Genomic DNA, 19,383 nt, shown 5'->3' with positions numbered 1-19,383 from the left:
GGGGCAAGCTGGAGGGGAGGAGACTGGTCCTGGTGAACATATATGCTCCGAGCTGGGACGACGTTGACTTTATCAAAAGAGTGCTGGGGAAGATCCCGGACCTAGACTCACGTAAGTTGATAATGGGGGAGGACTTTAATACGGTCCTTGACCCGGGGCTGGACCGGTCATGTCCCAGAACGGGCAGACTCCCAGCAATGGCAAGGGAGCTGAAAGGGTTCATGGAGCAAATGGGGGCTGTGGACCCATGGAGAGCTAGACAGCCGACGGGAAGGGGCTACTCGTTCTACTCGCATGTTCATAAAGTATATTCTAGGATTGATTTTTTTATCGTGAGCAGGGACTGTGTCGGGGAGGTAAAGAATACGGAATACTCGGCAATCACTATCTCGGACCATGCCCCGCACTGGGTGGACCTGCAGGTCGGGGGGGGGGGAATTACCAACGCCCGCAATGGAGGTTAGACGTAGGACTGTAGTCGGAGGAGGGGATATGTGAGAGACTTCGGAAGTGTATGCAAAATTACTTGCAGGTGAACGATACGGGGGAGGTTTCAGCAGCGACCCTGTGGGAGGCGCTGAAGGCAGTAGTGAGGGAGGAGCTGATCTCAATTCGGGCTCACAGGGTCAGGGCGGACAGAGCAGAAATGGACAGATTGGTTAGGGAAATTCACCGGATAGACGAGGAGCATGCGGGGTCCCCGGGGAGGACCTACTCAGGGAGAGACGGAGATTGCAGGCGGAACTGGGGATGCTATCCACGAGTAGGGCCGTGGAACAACTTAGGAAGGCGAGGGGAGTGGTATATGAGCATGGGGAGAAAGCCAGTAGATTGCTAGCGCAGCAACTCAGGAAGAGGGAGGCGGCCAGGGAAATAAGTAGAGTTGTTGATGTGGAGGGGAGCAGAGTGGAGGACCCGGCAGGACTGAATAAGGTATTTCGGGACTTCTATAGTAAGCTGTACACTTCAGAACCCCCGGAAGAGTCGGAGGAGATGAAAAGGTTCCTGGATGGACTAACCTTCCCAAAAGTAGGCAGGGGACTAGTGGACGGGCTGGGGGCCCCGATTAGAGCGGAGGAGGTATTGGGGGGCCTAAAGGCCATGCAGTCGGGGAAAGCCCCGGGATCGGATGGATACTCAGTAGAGTTTTACAAGAAGTTCTCGGAGATAGTGGGACCGGTCCTGACAAGGGTTTTTAATGAGGCAAGGGACAAAGGGACCCTGCCACCGACGATGTCGCAAGCCACCATCTCGCCGATACTGAAGCGGGACAAGGACCTGGAATCCTGCGGGTCATACAGGCCAATCTCCCTTATCAATGTGGACGTCAAGCTCCTGGCCAAAGTCCTGCCGATTAGAATTGAGGACTGTGTACCGGAGGTGATTGGGGACGATTAGACAGGGTTTGTGAAAGGCAGGCAGCTGACAGCTAACTTGAGAAGATTGCTTAATGTGATCATGATGCCCCCGATGGGCAAGGAGGTGGAGGTAGTGGTGGCAATGGACGCTGAGAAGGCCTTCGACCGGGTGGAGTGGGGCTATTTGTGGGAGGTGCTTGGGCCGGTTTGGGTTCAGGGAGGGACTGGTGAATTGGGTCAGACTATTGTACCAGGCCCCAAAAGCTAGCGCTAGGATGAACAGGATAATGTCAGATTATTTCAGACTACACCGCGGGACCAGACAGGGGTGCCCACTCTCCCTGTTGCTGTTCGCGCTGGTCATAGAGCCGTTGGCGATGGCGTTGAGAGCTGCAAAGGGGTGGAAGAGAGTGACTGGGGGGGTGGAACATAAGGTCTCTCTCTATGCGGATGATCTGCTCCTGTTCGTGTCGGACCCACTGGCCGGAATGGAAAATATACTGGAAACATTGAGGAAGTTCGGCCGGTTTTCAGGGTACAAATTAAATATGGCCAAGAGTGAGATGTTTGTGGTGCAGGCAAGGGGCCAGGAGAATAGACTGAAGGAGCTGCCATTTAGGATGGTTGGGGAAAATTTCCGGTACTTGGGGATACAGGTGGCACGAGACTGGGGCAGGTTGCATAAGTTAAATTTGACTAGGATGGTGGAACAAATGAAGAGGGAGTTTCGGAGATGGGATGCACTCCCCCTGTCACTGGCGGGGAGGGTGCAGACTGTAAAGATGACAATCCTCCCTAGATTTCTGTTCATCTTCCAGTGTCTCCCGATCTTTATCCCACGGTCCTTCTTCCAAAGGACTGACAAAATCATCATGAGCTTTGTCTGGGCGGGAAAATCCCCGCGGGTGAAGAAGGCGATGCTTTAAAGGAGCCACAGTGAGGGGGGACTGGCATTGCCGAGTCTGATCAACTACTACTGGGCGGCTAACATAGCCATGATAAGGAAGTGGATGGTGGGTACGGGGTATATCTGGGAGCGAGTGCTGGCGGCTTCGTGCAGGGGCACCAGTTTGGCAGCCCTGGTCATGGCTCCCCTACCGCTGTCGCCGGCCATGTACTCCACCAGCCCGGTAGTGGGCGCGGCCCTGCGGATATGGGGCCAGTGGAGGCGGCATGTGGAGGGGGGTGGGTGCGTCTGTCTGGGCTCTAATATGTGATAACCATCGATTCGCCCCCGGGAACATGGATGGAGGGTTTCGAACATGGCGGCGGGTGGGGGTGGGGAGGGTGGGCGATATGTTCCTGGAGGAGAGCTTTGCAAATTTGAGTGAGTTGGAGGAGAAAGCTGGGCTGGTAAGGGGAAATGACTTTAGGTACTTACAGATGCGGGACTTTGTATGCAGACAGGTCCCATCCTTCCCACGCCCCTCACCAATAAGGATCCAGGACAGAATAGTCTCTAGAGGAGAAGGAGAGGGTAGAGTCTCGGATATTTACAAGGTGCTCATGAAGGGGGAAGAGTTCCAGACGGAGGAACTGAAACTCAAATGGGAGGAGGAGTTTGGTGGGGAGATGGAGGACAGGGTATGGGCGGAAGCCCTGAGTAGGGTAAACTCAACCGCAACATGTGCCAGGCTCAGCCTAATTCAGTTTAAGATCGTTCACCGGGCCCACATGACGGTGGCTCGGATGAGCAAATTCTTTGGGGTAGAGGACAAGTGCGCTAGATGCACGGGAGGACCAGCGAACCACGTTCCCATGTTTTGGGCATGTCCTAAGCTTAGGGGGTGCTGGGAGGGATTTGCGGGGGTCATGTCCCGGGTGCTGAAAACAAGGGTGGTGATGAGTCCAGGGGTGGCAATTTTCAGGGTTTCAGAAGACCCGGGAGGCCAGGGGGAGAAAGAGGCCGATGTTCTGGCCTTTGCTTCCCTGATAGCCCGGCGGCGAATACTGCTGGCATGGAGGGACTCAAAACCCCCAAAGACCAAACTATGACTTTCGGACATGTCAAGGTTTCTGGGTATGGAAAAAATTAAGTTCGCCTTGAGGGGATCTATACTGGGATTCGCCGAAGATGGCAACCATTCATCGACTTCTTCGCGGGAGAGTGAATGTCATCAGGGAGGGGGGGGGAGGAAGAGAGGGGGGAGGGGGGAGATTAGAGTAGAGTAGGAGGGTTAAATAGGCGGGTAGTGTCTAGGGGAGAGGAGCAGGCATGTGCAGTATGGTTTGATTGAAGTATTGGTTTTATATTGATGTTTGCACATTTCTGTTATCTGTAACTGTTTACAATGCCAAAAAAACCTCAATAAAATTGTTTGTTAAAAAAAAAAGGTTATTATTAGGGGCTGGTTTAGCACAGTGGCTAAACAGCTGGCTTGTAATGCAGAACAAGGCCACCAGCGTGGGTTCAATTCCTGTACCGGCCTCCCTGAACAGGCACCGGAATGTGGCGACTAGGAGCTTTTCACAGTAACTTCATTGAAGCCTACTTGTGACAATAAGTGATTATTATTATTATTAAATAGAAGGGGAGGCATGGTGGTGCAGTGGTTAGCACTGCTGCCTCATGGCACCGAGGACCCAGGATTGATCTTGGCCCCAGGTCACTGTCCATGTGGAGTTTGCACATTCTCCCCGTGTCTGCGTGGGTCTCACTCCCACACCCCAAAGATGTGCAGGGTAGGTTGTTTGGCTACGCTAAATTGCCCCTTAATTGGAAAAATTTTAAAAATAAATAAAATAGAAAATCTCATGTTGCTTCATGGGAATATATATGTGCCACGAAGGAGACAATAGGAGTAATGATCAAAAGCCTGATCAAAGAGCTCAGCTTGAAAAAGGGTCTGAAAGGAATAATGGGAGGTGGGTCAATAGAGATCCTGGGTGGCTGAAGGTACAACTACCAATTATCGGGTGAAGGGACGAAGGATGCACCAGGCCATTGTCAGAGGAACAGAAAGTTTGGGGTGGGAGGTAAGAGGACTGAAAGGGGCGACAGGCAGGGTGAGGCCACAAAGGGATTTAAACTCCAGGTTTAGAATTTCAAATTGGAATTGGAAACCTTAGGAGAATGGAAAGAAATGTAGTTCAGGGTGATGAATAAACTGGACTTGATGATGGATTGCACAGAAGGCAGCAGTGTTTGGATGAGCTCAAGTTACAAAGGGTGGCAAAAGTTATTATTTTATTCTTCCATGGGATGTGGGTGCCACTGACTAGACCAGCATTTGTTGTCCATCCCTGTTTGCCCTTGAGAAGATGGTGATGAGCCACTGTAGTCCATCTGGTGCAGGTAAGCCCAGAATGCTCTTAGGAAAGAAATCCAGGATTTTGGACCATTGTACGTGAAGGAACGGCGATATAGTTCCAAGTCTGATTGGCATGCGGCTTGCAGTGGAATTTAGATGTGGTGGTGTTCCCATGCATGTCCTGTCCTTGTCCTTCTATGTGGTTGAGTTGGTGGGTATGGAAGGTGCTGTGAAGGAGTCTTGGTGAGTTGCTGTAGTGCGTCTTGTATATGTTGCATATTGCTGCCACTGTGTGTGCTGGTGGAGGAAGTGAATGTTTAAAGTGGTGGATGGGGTGCCAGTCAAATGGGCTACCTTTTCCTGGATGGTATTGAACATCTTCAGTGTTGTTGGAGCAGCAGTCATCCAGACAAGTGGAAAGTATTCCATGACATTCTTGCTTTGTACCTTGTAGATTGTGGACAGGCTTTGTGGAGTCAGGAGGTGAGTTCGCTCGCCACAGAATTCCCAGCCTCTGACCAATTCTTCTAACCACAGTATTCTTATGGCTGGTCCTCTTAAATTTATGGTCAATGATAACCTCCATGATGTTGATAGTGGGGAATTCATCAATGGTAATTGCTTTGAATGTCAGTGATAGATTCTTAGATTCTCTCGTGTTGGAGATGGTCATTGCCTGGCACTTGTGTGGCAGAAATGTTACATGAATGAGGGCTCATGAGTAGCTGGTCTAAAGTATGGGTGGATGCAGGTAATGTTACAGAAAGGAAAGTGGACAAGTTTTGTGAAGAAGAATTTTCCAATCCCCCCAATGGCATGTTTAATGGTAGGTGGCCGGACAATGTGGTTGGGGCTGGAAAATCATTTTCTCACCAGTGGAAAATGATGGTGGACACATGTGCTCCTGCTCACCATGGCAAGGCGTCATCCCCACCAGAGACTGACGTGAAACTAATTTGTGCCACTTTCAGGGATGAAGATGTAGGCTTGACCAGAAACTCCCCCCGCACCAAATCATCTGTGGTTCTGTAGGATTTCATGCCTGGACCAACATGGCGTGGACATGATATGTTGGTACTTATCTGAAGAAGGTCTTGTGCACCGTGTGGTGATCAGGAGGGAGACCTCCAGTGACCATGGATCCTGGAAAACCAGGTGCAGCAGTGATAATCATAGTGCACCCTGCAGTACCCCAGCAGCCACGTGAATTCAAAACTTCTTAATCTTGCATTTGTGACCATTTTTAGGCGATCCCCCAGCCTCCACAGCAGAGGTGGAGGCAGCCTGCTGACCAGTTTGCCATTAGCCATGGATGACCTTGGTGGGCATCCACTGGAGTCCCGAGGCCTGTAGGGCCCAGGCTTACTTTGGCTTTCCTTCTGTGGGGCAACTGCTCGCTCTGTGGTCACAAAGGGCAAGGCTGAATGTTAGAGGGTCCCGGGGTGTCCATAAACCACTCGCTCTCCCTTTGGGTGCCCAAGGACACCTGCCTGGCTCTTTGAGGACAAGGGGCAGATGGAGGGAGGTTGAAGTGCCCCATACCCTCTTGTAGCTCCAGGAAAAGCTTGCCCCTGGCCACAACAATGGAATGCAGATCTACATGCATTTCAGCGAGAAACTGGGCATTCTGCTGGTCCAGGTTCTCCAAGGAGTTCCCCATCCTCTCCAAGGAGGCCTCGATGCGTGCACATGTTGGCACCGCTTCACCAGAGAGCAGGCGAGTAGATTCCACCCTGTCAGGTGCTACTCCATTGAATCCCTCTCACCGCTTTCCCAAAATCTCTTGCAGGGCTTAACCCCGAGGTTCGTCATCCACATCTAATGTCACAGGTGTCTCTTCCCAAGCAGTTCACTAAGTGCCCATGAGTGTGAGTAACTTTGCCTCCTCCTGCTGTGGATATGTGTTCATGCAGTGACCACCAAAATGTGACGCTCGGCCTCAACTCCATCTAGTACCCACCAAGGTGTGTATCTCAGCACTGGTGGAGTGTGAAGGTGACTGCTGTGACAGCTCTCCAGGTGCACTATCTTCCTCCTCCCCCATGTCCTCAGTACTCTTTGGGCTGGAGTGACTGCTGGCGGGACTTCTCTTGTTTCCTTTCCCTCTTCTTGCTGACACCTGAAAGTGAGCGAGGAGAGAGGGAGTGACAGCAGAGCTGCTCCAACATGACCAAGAGGTTTCTATGAGACATGCATGGATCCTTACTGGATAGAGGCTGCCTGCTGACCTCTCCATCTCCACTGTCCGGTTCTTCCAGCTGGGCTGCCCGCTCCTCCAAGTGAATGATATTCTTGAGGTCACGTTAGCACCCTCCTTTCTTTCTCTCACACTCTCTCTCTCTCTTCTGTTGTGCCTCAACGTTTCCTGCACAAAGAGAGAAGATGGTATTGAGAGATATTGGGTTTCAGGTATCTTTCTCATGCTTCCAGTCTTACACATACCCCACTGGATTGTGTGACATCCGATGATGCACTGTAGGTTGCCCACAAGGGTTCTGGGACAACACCCTCCAGAGTGGTGAGCCCATTTTTATAGAAGGGTAAGGCTCACAGAGACATGTCATCAGCAGTGCTTGCTGGTACTCTCAGTGCCTAACCCTCTTCCACCCACCCTTCCACACTCTATACTGCATCTGAGCTCTCTGTATTGAAGGGTCACGGATCCACAATGGCCTCTCCACCTGCAGATTCGGTGGACTACAGTGGGGTTAGGAGGCATCACCTTATCACTTTGAGTAGCTTTTTTATACATGGTCCATATGGACGGTACCCTTGTTACTGAGGCCCATGTCCCTTCCATCATTCAGGGAGGTGAGTGTGAGCAGCTGAAGGTTCACTTATCCTGGCGGAGCAGATGAGGTTATTCATCTATTCTCGGCATTGCAGGGCAGTCCTCTGGTGGAGGCCCTGGAGACTTCCTGTTAGGCAGGATTGGTGTGTCACCTCGGCCTTCTCCTTCCATCCTTTGGGTAGAGGAACCCCCTCTTGGCCTCCATGGCATTGAGAAGGACTTCCAAGGATGCGTCACTGAATCTGGGGGCCAGAGCTCCTTGGGATAGCAGGCCCGCTCCTCCATTGATGGAAGGTACGTTGGTGTCTGGGTGTATTTTGAATATGGCATCAGGATATAATAGTAGGGTGCATATCATCGAGCCAGCCACACCGCAAAAAAATTCAGGAAACTCTTGACTGCATAATTAATAAGGTTGGTATCGTGCAATACGGTGCAAATTCCCACCGGCCTCCAAGGCGGGAAACATTTCTGCTTCCCAACCCCGCGACAGGACTTAGCCCCGGAATAGAAAATTCTGTTAATGGAGTGAAAAGTTTGAGTTGGGATCCTATAGGACATCCAGGTTGCAAACCATCTGATTTAAACTAAGACAAAGTTTTGAGTTGAAGTGTGGGATCTGTGCAAACAACAGGAAGTATAAAGTCGCCATAGTCCCAGATGACATCACGCTGCTTCCCCCTTTGAGGGGAGAGCTGATTGTTAGTGATTTAACCTGAGGATCACCACACCTCAGGCGAGGAGCAAGGTTGAGAAGGTGGGCTTTCATGAATAACCTCAGACAGTGTGGAAATTGAACCCACACTGTTAGCCTCGACTCTACATCACGAAACAACTAAGCTCAACCGACCGCTTTATATGAAGTATATGGTGGGAGCCTCAATCTTCTCAATATTTAACTGGAGAGAAATATGGTGCATCAGCGACTGGGTGGTAGACAATAAGTCTGACAACACAGAAGTGGTGGAGAGTTGAGAGAGATGTTGGTGAGTTAGAGCTGTGTGTCATCAGCATTCATGTTGTCATGTGAGAGTACCCTTTAAGAAATGGATGTTTACGAAATGTACCTTTAAGAAATGGAGCTGCTCATGTTACTGGAATGATGTCAGAGTGTGAGTGGAGCTGAGCTTTACTTCTGCTTTTTAGTTTCAGTTTGAGAAAGCTTGGGTGTGTCTGTGTTTTACAGTGATCTGCTCTGCTATTGATCTCTGCCATCCAAAGACTATCTAAGGATCATTTGGTGAACTCAGAATTGTAAAAAGGTCTCAGTATTGAATATAAATCTAATGTGCCCCTGTTTGAAGGTTTGTTAAGTCTTTTGGGTGTAAAAGGACAGCATACAGGTTACTTAGTGTTGTGTTCTTTGGGGGGTGTATTTGATTTACTGGTTGCTAAGATGTTCACTGTTTGTTTTAGAAAGGTTAACTTGAGTTCATAGAATAAACATTGTTTTGTTTGAAAAAACACTGGTCCATTTTCTGCTATACCATACCTGTAGAGTGGGCCGTGTGCTCCCCACAATCTATTAAAAGTTGTGGGTCAGGTGAACTCCATGATACACTTTGGGATTCTCTAAACCCTGGCCCATAACAATGTGGAGATTGAAACTATGTTTTTGGATCATGTATTGGCCGGACAGCGCCAGGGACCCGGGTTTGATTCCAAACTTGGGTCACTGTCTGTGTGGAATTTGCACGTTCTACCCGTGTCTGTATGGGTTTCCTCCGGATTTTCTGGTTTCCTCCCACAGTCCAAAGATGTGCAAGTGAGGTGGATTGGACATGCTAAATTGACCCTTAGTGTCCAAAAATGTGCAGGTTAGGTGGAGTCATGGGGATAGGGGAGTGGGCCTATGTAGGGTGCTCTTTCAGAGAGTTGGTGCAGGCTCGATGGGCCAAATGATCTCCTTCTGCACTGTGGAGATTCTATGTGTGACTTTGTGGTAAGAGCCTCACATCATGCAGTAGTTTGGTGGGGTAGGTGGTGGGAAGTATAGCCAGGCTGCAAGCTTTTGGTAATGGCCACGGTTTTGCAATCCAGGAGCCAAATTATACTCTTTTTGTCAGCCAAAACTTCATTTGTCACACTTTTATGTAAATTTTTGATAAATTCCTATGTCCAGTTTTAAAATGTAAGCTACTGATGAAAACATGCCACACTGCAATCCAGATCACTCCTCTTGCCTGGATTCAGCTCCCCACCACTACTGAGACCAACTTATGATTAGCTGACGGTTCATACACCTCGGGCTGAATTCTCTGTTTGGGAGAGTGTTCCCGCCGGGACTGGACAGTGTGCAATTGCCATTCCCATTGGGCACGCTATTTGTTCTGCAGTTAGGACATGTAAATGGGCCAGCACTCTGCTGGCGTGAATTGGAAGCAATTCCCTGTCCAGTGGACAGTGTAACCGCTGGGGCTGCAAATAACATTAAATAGCCTGACAATTGGAGCTGCTTATAAGTGCTCCACTCATCATATTCTCAATACAGCCACAAATGTGGCTCAGAGAAGACCTGATCCCCGTTTTTGAGAGTCTGAGGTGGACTCACTGCTCAATGCTAATGAGAGAGAGAGAGAGAGAGAGGGACACCCTCTTCCCCAGGGTGGGCCGCAGACTCAAGCCTGCCCTCCTTAACAGCGCCTGGGGGGAGGTGGCAGAGGCAGTCAGTCCTGCCGGCCTCACCAGGAGGAGACAGCTCGTGAACCTGAAGGGTCGGTGTCACTGGTGAGGCCTCTGAGCTGAGAGGGGCAGTGTATTCCAAAGGCCATGGTGCAGGTGTCCTTTGGTTGGAGTGAGCCCTGCTAATCCCATGTTTTCTCTGCAGTGGGGGTACACTGAGTGGGCCGGTGATTGAGCATGGTCACGCCTGATGATACTGCTGGCATATAAGTGTTTCCAGAGTGTTTCCGGAAGGCTCCCACATCACCAGACACTCTCTCAACATTTACAGGACACAGTGAGCAGTCAGCAGTGTGAACAGCCAGGAGCCTGTAAACCAGAGGGGTTTAAATCACATACTGCAGCAATGGAGGTCTGAGCCTGGCCACCCCAATCCCAAGGGGGACACCCCGAGTACACAGACTTGGCACCAAATCGTTCCCTGCTACTCTCCCTGGCCCAGGAAGCCAGTCCCCAGCATGTCCGACAATCTTTGAGAGTTTATGAGAATTCTTTTAGCTTCTCACTCCCTGTCAACTGCCACGGCGCTCAGGCACCGCTTGTAAATACTTGCACAAATATGTGCTCACATGACCTCCACCTGAGAGGGGCGGAGCATCACGGTAGGGTGGAGCATGTCCAACCCACTAATGAGATTTAAATCCATGCAAATGACAGTTTTGCATGGGCCTGCCGCGTAGGGCACAAACCTCACCAGCACCGCCAACGGGGGACTGGATCATGCCCTCAGAATCGGTGCGGGCGCAAGAGATTTTTCACTTGCACGCTATTCTCTGCCCAATCGCTGCCGCCGGCGGTAAGCGGAGAATTCAACCTCTCATCTCACTGGACTTTGAGCCGAGTCTCAGATGAGTCTGCAAAGTTGGATTTCCCAATGCTCTGCACCGTGATGTTAGTTAATATAGTGGCTAGGTTTACAGACTGATATCCCAGAGCAGCTCGCTCCCACACTCCCACCATTGAATGTTTAACGTGTACTAATTTATAGTTATTTGTAGTTTTTATCTTTTAAAGTTATTTTAAGAGCATCCTGCGTTTGTAGAGCAAACCTCTGGTAATCTGTCTAGCTCCCTACTTTGCCTCCAGGCTGCACACATTGGTCTTCACCCTGGAATATCCATTACCATATACAATGTATATAAGTTAACATGTTACACCTCACACAGTGATTTAGATTGCTGACTGTTATTTCAATACCTAGAGCAACTCTTGCGGCAGAAGCATCATAATTGATCCAGAAGGATACCCACGACAATATTGTAATTAAAGTTGACGGCATGTATGTTTGCAAGATGAAATAGCCAATATTTCTTTTCAGTCGAAAACTCAGTGATAGTCTTGGATAAGACCCTAAAAAATAAATAGAAAAATCGATAAAGGAAAGTAATTTACTTTGCCTATGACCACACCTTTTTGGCTCTTGTATCATTAAAACATTTTATAATTTAATCTCTCCTGCCCTGCACCGGATTTCAGGGGCTGGATTCTCCGCTGTCGGGATTCACCGTTGCGCCGGCAGCGTACCCATGCCCGGGGATTTCCCGACGGCGTTGGGCTGCCCACAATGGGAAACCCCATTGGTTGGCTGGCGGGATGGAGAATCCCGCTGCCGCGGGGGCACCCCGCACCAGAAAACTTGTGCAGTGGGACGGAGAATCCAACCCCAGATCTCCAGCATCCGCAGCACTTTATTTTTATTTCCTTCTCTCCCGCCCTTTGCTTTTCACTTGGTCAGAACCCATTACATTTCTATCGTTCCTCTGTTCTGATGAAGGGTCATCATTGGACTGAGATATGAATTTTGTTCCTCTCCACAGATGCTGCCTGACCTGCTGAGTGTTTTCAGAATTTTCTGTTTTTATATCAAGCATAGTTTCTGCAAATTGTTCTCTTTCTTTATCCTGGTAATAACATCTTCAATAATAACTTGGTAAAATATTCAGGAAATGGAAACGAGTGATAGAGATCAGCGACACCATTTGTATGTTGGTGGGTCAAAATAATGTCCTCTGACCGATTGGCTATGAAGTTATCGCAATGACTTCATGTCCTAACAAAGCTCCTGAAGCATGTCTCTTTTCTTCCTAATCCTGTTCACTTGGAGCATGGAATCAAACATAATTTTAAATAAATGTAAACTAGAATCATAAGGCAGTGATCTTTGAAGAAATTGAATCTTGTTTTATGGGTCAACGTTGGGAAATGTCCTTGTTCAATCAGTGGCAGGGTACTCTGGTAGAGGCAGCTTCTCAGGAGCCCATGCAGCTCACCTGAAACAGGTACTTAATTTGCATACATGAATGAGAGGCCTAGCATTGTTTAAGGGTCCCCCAGTAAACTGGTTGCTCAGGTTCTTCTCTACAATCTGAGAATAAGTTACCACCACCAAAAATGGAAAAATATAGAAATCTTCCCGTGGAATCAGGACAAGGAGGAGTGCAGCTGCCAACCTGGCATTGGTTCTTCCTCCCCTTGTCCTTTCGCCTGCGTTCGTTATTTGTTGGTTGTCCCCCACGCCCCTCCCCCGCCCCTCCATAAAAGCAGATGGATAAGGTGCTAAGAATAACTCATTTTTAACGTCATCAGCATCATGAGTGACCAGCCTCCTCTTGACCGATGTGAAGATTGTTCGCACTGGTGCAAACCAACTTTTCTTCCATTTTTCCCACTCCGGGCTGAGGATTGCTGATCAACTTATGTAAAATCTGGATTTTCCTCTTGTGAAAAAGCAACTATAATCAGAAAAGACATTCCTTCTCCCTTCCCTTCTCCCTATTCCCCTTCCTTGGCATGGGGGGTGGGGGTGAGAGGGGGGTGGGGGGGGGGGGTGGGATCGGGATCCAAATCGCTGAAATAATTTTAAGTTCCTTTGCGGGCCATACATACAATTTACGTTGAAAAAGAAACAGGAGGATGGATGATTATTCTAGTTTTGTCCAAATCTAATGAACAACCTTGAATAATGTTCAAATGGATTTAACAAAGTGTTCCTCAAGATGTTTTGTACATCTTTCTCCTATTGTGCGTGGAGGTAAAAGATGGCCAGGGCACAGAGAACGGAAGGTGCTGCTGGAGAGAATCATACACCCGCAACAGAGCCTGTCTGATTTCATTAATATGCTGTACCTACATGGCCTTTTGCACCCATCTTATTGTTTCATTGAGATTTATACAAGTTTACAGTTGGTTTACCTAAATGTAATGAGAAGTGTCTATATTTAACAATTGTATCCTCTGAAAAGGAGAAAGTTAAAACAAGGGGAGAAAAATACCCATGTGGGTTGGACTTATCAATTGACAATGAATGCTAACATGCACTGACTCAAAGGTCAAGACATTTACAGAGTGAAAAATCTAAGGCAAAAATTCACATGCAGAAATTATAATCTCAGATTCCAACAACCACTTAAATGTAACTCAGCGAGCAAGCATCCAAGCTGAACAAGCAATCAAGCTTTTACTGTGATTGCTAATTTTTAAAAAATCATTGGATGAGAGCATCGCTGGCCAGGCCAGCACTTATTGCCCATCCCAAAATGCCTTTGAGTAGGTGTTGATGAGCTGCCTTTTTGAACCACTGCAGTTCGTAGGGTGTAGGTACACCCGTAGTGCTGTTAGGGAGGGAGTTCTAGGAATTTGACCCAGCGACAGTGTAGAACGGTGATATGTTTCCAAGTCAGAATTGTGAGTGGCCAGGAAGGGAACCTCCAGGTGGTGGTGTTCCCATGTATCTGCTGCCCTTATCCTTCTAGATGGTAGCGGTCAGGTTCGGAAGGTGCTAAGGAGCATTGGTGAGTTCCTGCGGTGTATCTTGTAGATGGTACACATCAATGGCTTGTGCATTGGTGGTGGAGGGAGTAAATGTTTTAGATGGGATGCCAATCAAGCAGGCTGTATTGTCATGAATGGTGTCAAGCTTCCAATGGGCTCATCTTATTGAACATTGTGAATAATGAATGGTCAAATCAATTTGTGGCCACCATTAGTTACAAGGGATTAAACATTGATTATGTCCTATTTCAACCTGTGGCTGCTGAAGCAGGCAATACGCAACCTTGGTGCAGCCTCCTCATTTACATGATTATAACATTGGGCTGTATGGGCCCCTTGCATTTTACTGCCTGAACACTCAGAAGAGTTCCAAGCCGTGCAATGCAGCCACCTTGCTCCTCTTCAAGGCAACCTTCCCCTCTGAATGGGAGAATGTACTGTCTCTCTGGAGGCTGCTGCTGGATGCTGTCATGTGAGAGTACCTTTAAGAAATGGGTGTTTAAGAAATGTACCTGTAAGAAATGGAGCTACTCATGTTACTGGAGTGATGTCAGAGTGTGGGTGGAGCTGAGCTCTACTTCTGCTTTTTAGTTTCAGTTTGAGAAAAGCTTGGCTGTGTCTGTGTTTTTCAGTGAGCTGCATCTGGAGTTAAAACAAAGGGCTGGACTGTTGATCTCTGCCATCCAAAGACTCTCTATGGATTACTTGGTGAACACAGAATTGTAAAAGGTCTCAGTATTGAATATAAACCGAATGTGCTCCTGTTTGAAGGTTTGTTAAGTCTTTTGGATGTTAAAAGGACAGCTTAATGTTGTAGTCTTTGGGGTTGTATTTGATTTATTGGTTGCTAAAATGTTCACTGTTTGTTTTAAAAAGGTTAACTTGAGTTCATAGAATAAACATTGTTATGCTTTAAAGAATACTTTTCCATTTCTGCTGTACCATACCTGTAGAGTGGGCCGTGTGCTCCCCATTCCACAATCTATTCAAAGTTTTTAAAAAATATATATTTATTCAAATTTTTCAACAAATTTTCAACAAACCCCACCCCCCAACAAAAAGAAAGAAACAAGAACACAACAATCAGAAATTATACATTGGATTTCCCCCGTATACAATAACCCCCCCATATAACATTTAAAAACACAAATAGGGAACCCCCCCCACCTTCATCCAAACGCCATCCCAAAAGAACCCCCCCCCCCGCCCTTGGGCTGCTGCTGCTGACATCCTCCTAACGCTCCCGCGAGATAGTCTAGGAACGGTTGCCACCGCCTCAGGAACCCCTGCACAGACCCTCGCAAGGCAAACTTTATCCTCTCCAGCTTCATGAACCCTGCCATGTCATTGATCCGAGCTTCCACACTAGGGGGCTTCGCATCTTTCCATAGTAGCAAAATCCTCCGCCGGGCTACCAGGGACGCAAAGGCCATTTCGCCTCCTGCACTCCCGGCTCGTCTGATACCCCAAAAAATGCCAATCCCCAGCTCGGCTTGACCCGGGCGTTCACCACCTTGGCCATAGTCCTCGCAAAACCCCTCCAAAACCCATCCAGCGCCGGGCACGACCAGAACATATGGATGTGATTTGCCGGGCTCCCCGAGCACTTCCCACATCTGTCCTCCACCCCAAAGAACCTACTCAGCCTCGCCCCTGTCATATGCGCTCTGTGAGTAACTTTGAACTGTATTAGGCTGAGCCTGGCGCAAGAGGAGGAAGAATTAACCCTACTCAGGGCATCAGCCCACAGACCCTCATCTATCTCCTCCCCAAGCTCCTCCTCCCACTTGCCCTTTAACTCCTCCACCGAGGCCTCCTCCTCTTCCTTCAGCTCCTGGTAAATCGCCGAAACCGTGCCTTCTCCAACCCATACACCCGAAATCACCCTGTCCTGAATCCCACGTGCCGGAAGCAGCGGGAATTCCCTCACCTGCCGCCTCACAAACGCCCTCACTTACATGTACCTGAAAACGTTTCCCGGGGTAGCCCAAACTTCTCCAGCGCCCCTAGGCTCGCAAACGTCACATCAATGAACAGGTCCCCCATTCTTCTAATCCCTGCCCGATGCCAGCTCCGAACCCCCCATCCATCCTTCCCGGGACGAACCAATGATTCTCCCGAATCGGGGACCAATCCGAGGCTCCCACCTCGCCCCTGTGTCGCCTCCACTGCCCCCAGATCTTCAGCGTTGCCGCCACCAATGGACTCGTGGTGTACCTTGTCGGCGAGAGCGGCAGCGGTGCCGTCACCAGCGCCCTCAGGCTCAAGCCCACACAGGATGCCATCTCTAGCCTCTTCCACGCCGCACCCTCTCCCTCCATTACCCACTTACGGATCATCGCCACATTGGCTGCCCAATAATAGCCACGTAGATTCGGCAGCGCCAACCCCCCCCTGTCTCTGCTACGCTCCAGAAACACCCTCTTCACCCTCGGGGTCTTATTCGCCCACACAAATCCCATGATGCTCCTGCTTACCCGTTTGAAAAAGGCCTTGGGGATCATAATGGGAAGGCACTGGAACACAAAGAGAAACCTCGGGAGGACCATCATTTTGGCCGACTGCACCCTACCCGCTAGTGAGAGTGGCAGCATATCCCATCTTTTAAAATCCTCCTCCATCTGCTCCACCATCCGCGTCAAATTGAGCTTGTGCAGGGCCCCCCAACTCCTAGCTACTTGGATCCCGAGGTACCGAAAGCTCCTTTCCGCCCTCTTCTGCGGTAGCTCATCTATCCCCCTTCCCTGGTCCCCTGAATGTACCACAAAGAGCTCACTCTTCCCTACATTGAGTTTATACCCCGAAAAGTCCCCAAACCCCCTAAGGATCTGCATGACCTCCGCCATCCCCTCCACTGGATCCGCCACATACAACAACAGGTCGTCGGAATACAACGACACCCGGTGTTCCTCTCCCCCCCGAACCAGTTCCCTCCATTTTCTGGACTCCCTCAGTGCCAATACCAGCGGCTCAATTGCCAGTGCAAACAACAAGGGGCACCCCTGCCTCGTCCCCCGGTACAGCCGAAAGTACTCTGACCTCCGCCGGTTCGTAGCCACACTCACCACTGGGGCTCTAGATAGCAGCCTGACCCAACTGATGAACCCCTCCCCAAACCCAAACCTCCGCAACACTTCCCAAAGATCCTCCCACTCCACCCGATCAAAGGCCTTCTCCGCGTCCATAGCTGCCACTACCTCCGCTTCCCCCTCCACCGAGGGCATCATAATCATATTGAGGAGCCTCCGTACATTTGTATTTAGCTGCCTACCCTTCACAAATACCGTCTGGTCCTCATGAATCACCCCCGGGACACAGTCCTCAATTCTCGTAGCCAGCACCTTCGCCAGCAACTTAGTGTCAACATTGAGGAGCGAGATAGGTCTTTCCGACCCACATTGCAATGGATCCGTGTCCCGCTTCAAGATCAAAGAAATCAGCGCCCGGGACATTGTCGAGCGCAAGGTCCCCCCTCCCTCGCCTTATTAAAAGTCCTCACTAGCAACGGGCACAGCAGGTCCACATATTTCCTGTCGAATTCAACCGGGAATCCATCCGGCCCCGGGGCCTTCCCTGCCTGCATGCTCCCCAATCCTTTAACCAGCTCCTCCAGCCCAATCGGCGCCCCCAAACCAGCCACCTTCTCCTCCTCCACCCTCAGGAACTTCAGCCGATCTAGGAATCGTTGCATCCCCTCCTACCCCGCTGGGGGCTCAGACCTGTACAGATCCCCATAGAAGTCCCTAAATACCTTGTTTATTCTCACCGCACTTCGCACCACACTCCCCCCTCTATCCTTAACTCCACCAATCTCCCTTACTGCCTCCCTCTTACGAAGCTGATGTGCCAGCATCCGACTCGCCTTCTCCCCATACTCATACGTCGCCCCCTGCGCTTTCCTCCACTGTGCCTCTGCTTTCCCTGTGGTCAACAGGTCGAACTCCGTCTGGAGGTTCCATCGCTCACTAAGTAGCCCCTTCTCGGGGGCCTCTGCATACCTCCTGTCCATCCTTAAAATCTCCCCCACCAACCTCTCCCTCTCCCTCCCTCTCTCTTCTCCCTGTGGGCCCTAATGGAGATTAGCTCTCCCCTGACCACCGCCTTCAATGCCTCCCAGACTACCCCCACCTGCACCTCCCCGTTGTCGTTGGCCTCCAAATATCTTTCAATACACCCCCGCACCCGCCCGCACACCCCCTCATCCGCCATCAGTCCCACATCAAGGTGCCACAGCGGGCGCTGGTCCCTCTCCTCCCCCAACTCCAGCTCCACCCAATGCGGGGCGTGGTCCGAGATGGCTATGGCCGAATATTCCGTTCCCTCCACTTTCGGGATTAGCGCCCTACTCAAAATGAAAAAATCTATCCGGGAGTAGGCTCTATGGACGTTGGAAAAGAAGGAAAATTCCCTGGCCAGAGGCCTGGCAAACCTCCATGGATCCACCCCCCCCATCTGGTCCATAAACCCCCTGAGCACCTTGGCCGCAGCCGGCCTCTTACACGTCCTGGACCTAGAACGGTCCAGTGCTGGGTCCAGCACTGTGTTGAAGTCCCTCCCCCCATTATCAAGCTTCCTACCTCCAGATCCGGAATCCGACCCAGGAGACGTTTCATAAATCCGGCATCATCCCAATTCGGAGCATATACGTTCACCAGTACCACCCTCACCCCCTGCAACCTACCACTCACCATCACATATCGACCTCCATTATCCACTACAATATTCAGTGCCTCGAACGACACCCGCTTCCCCACCAGTATTGCAACCCCTCTGTTCTTTGCATCCAGCCCTGAATGAAAGACCTGCCCTACCATCCTTTTCTCAGCCTAACCTGATCTGCCACCTTCAGATGTGTCTCCTGGAGCATAACCACGTCTGCCTTCAGTCCCTTTAAGTGCGCGAACACCCGGGCCCTCTTGACCGGCCCGTTCAGGCACCTCACATTCCAAGTTATCAGCCGGATTGGGGGCAACTCGCCCCCCCCCCTGCCTACGAGCCATCTCCTTTTCTAGGCCAGCTACGTGCCCGCGCCTCCCGCACCCTCCAGTTCCCCAGGCGGCGGACCACCGCCCCGACTACCTCTCCTACTACCAGCTCCCCTTTGGCCAATGCAGCAGCAACCCAGTTCCCCCCCCCCCCCCCCCCCCCACCCCGCTAGATCCTCATCTAGCCATTTTGCTCTCCCCATGACACTCCCGTAAGTCAGCTGACTCCTACTGACCCCGGTCTCTCCCGCCATTCCATCGACCCCCTCCATTGTGAGAATCCGCCCACCCTTTGGTAGTCAGTGTGCGCTCCTCTCCAGCACCGCCCTTCCCCCCCCCATCCTTCCCTAACACGGGAAAAAGCCCGCGCTTTCCTGAGCTGGCCCCGCCCCCTCTGGCGCGGCTCCTTTTTGCGGCCTTACCCCCAACTCCCCATCCCCGGGCCTCCACCCCTCCCTCTTCCTCCGCGGGGCCCTGCCCCTCCAACACTGACGCCCGCACTCTCCCACAGCCCCCACATCAAATCCATTCACCCATCCCCACCC

General features: G+C 50.5%; 1 protein-coding gene across 3 annotated transcripts in view; it reads right to left on the bottom strand.

Moving 5' to 3' along the window:
- LOC140408879 (gamma-aminobutyric acid receptor subunit beta-1-like) overlaps nt 1-19,383 on the bottom strand; it is a 609,207-nt gene that overhangs the window by 70,444 nt on the left and 519,380 nt on the right. For 2 of the 3 annotated variants that reach the window (XM_072496707.1, XM_072496709.1), the window contains exon 7: nt 11,280-11,432. The exons of the other annotated variant lie outside the window; for it this stretch is intronic. In XM_072496707.1, coding sequence (XP_072352808.1) covers nt 11,280-11,432 — 153 coding nt within the window. The remainder of the gene's footprint in view (nt 1-11,279; nt 11,433-19,383) is intronic. 3 annotated transcript variants of the gene reach the window in all.

This window comes from Scyliorhinus torazame, chromosome 3 (assembly GCF_047496885.1).
Source record: "Scyliorhinus torazame isolate Kashiwa2021f chromosome 3, sScyTor2.1, whole genome shotgun sequence".
Taxonomy (NCBI): Eukaryota; Metazoa; Chordata; class Chondrichthyes; order Carcharhiniformes; family Scyliorhinidae; genus Scyliorhinus; species Scyliorhinus torazame.
The sequence above is the reverse complement of the archived record's forward strand: the minus strand, read 5'-3'. Positions and strand labels throughout refer to the sequence as shown.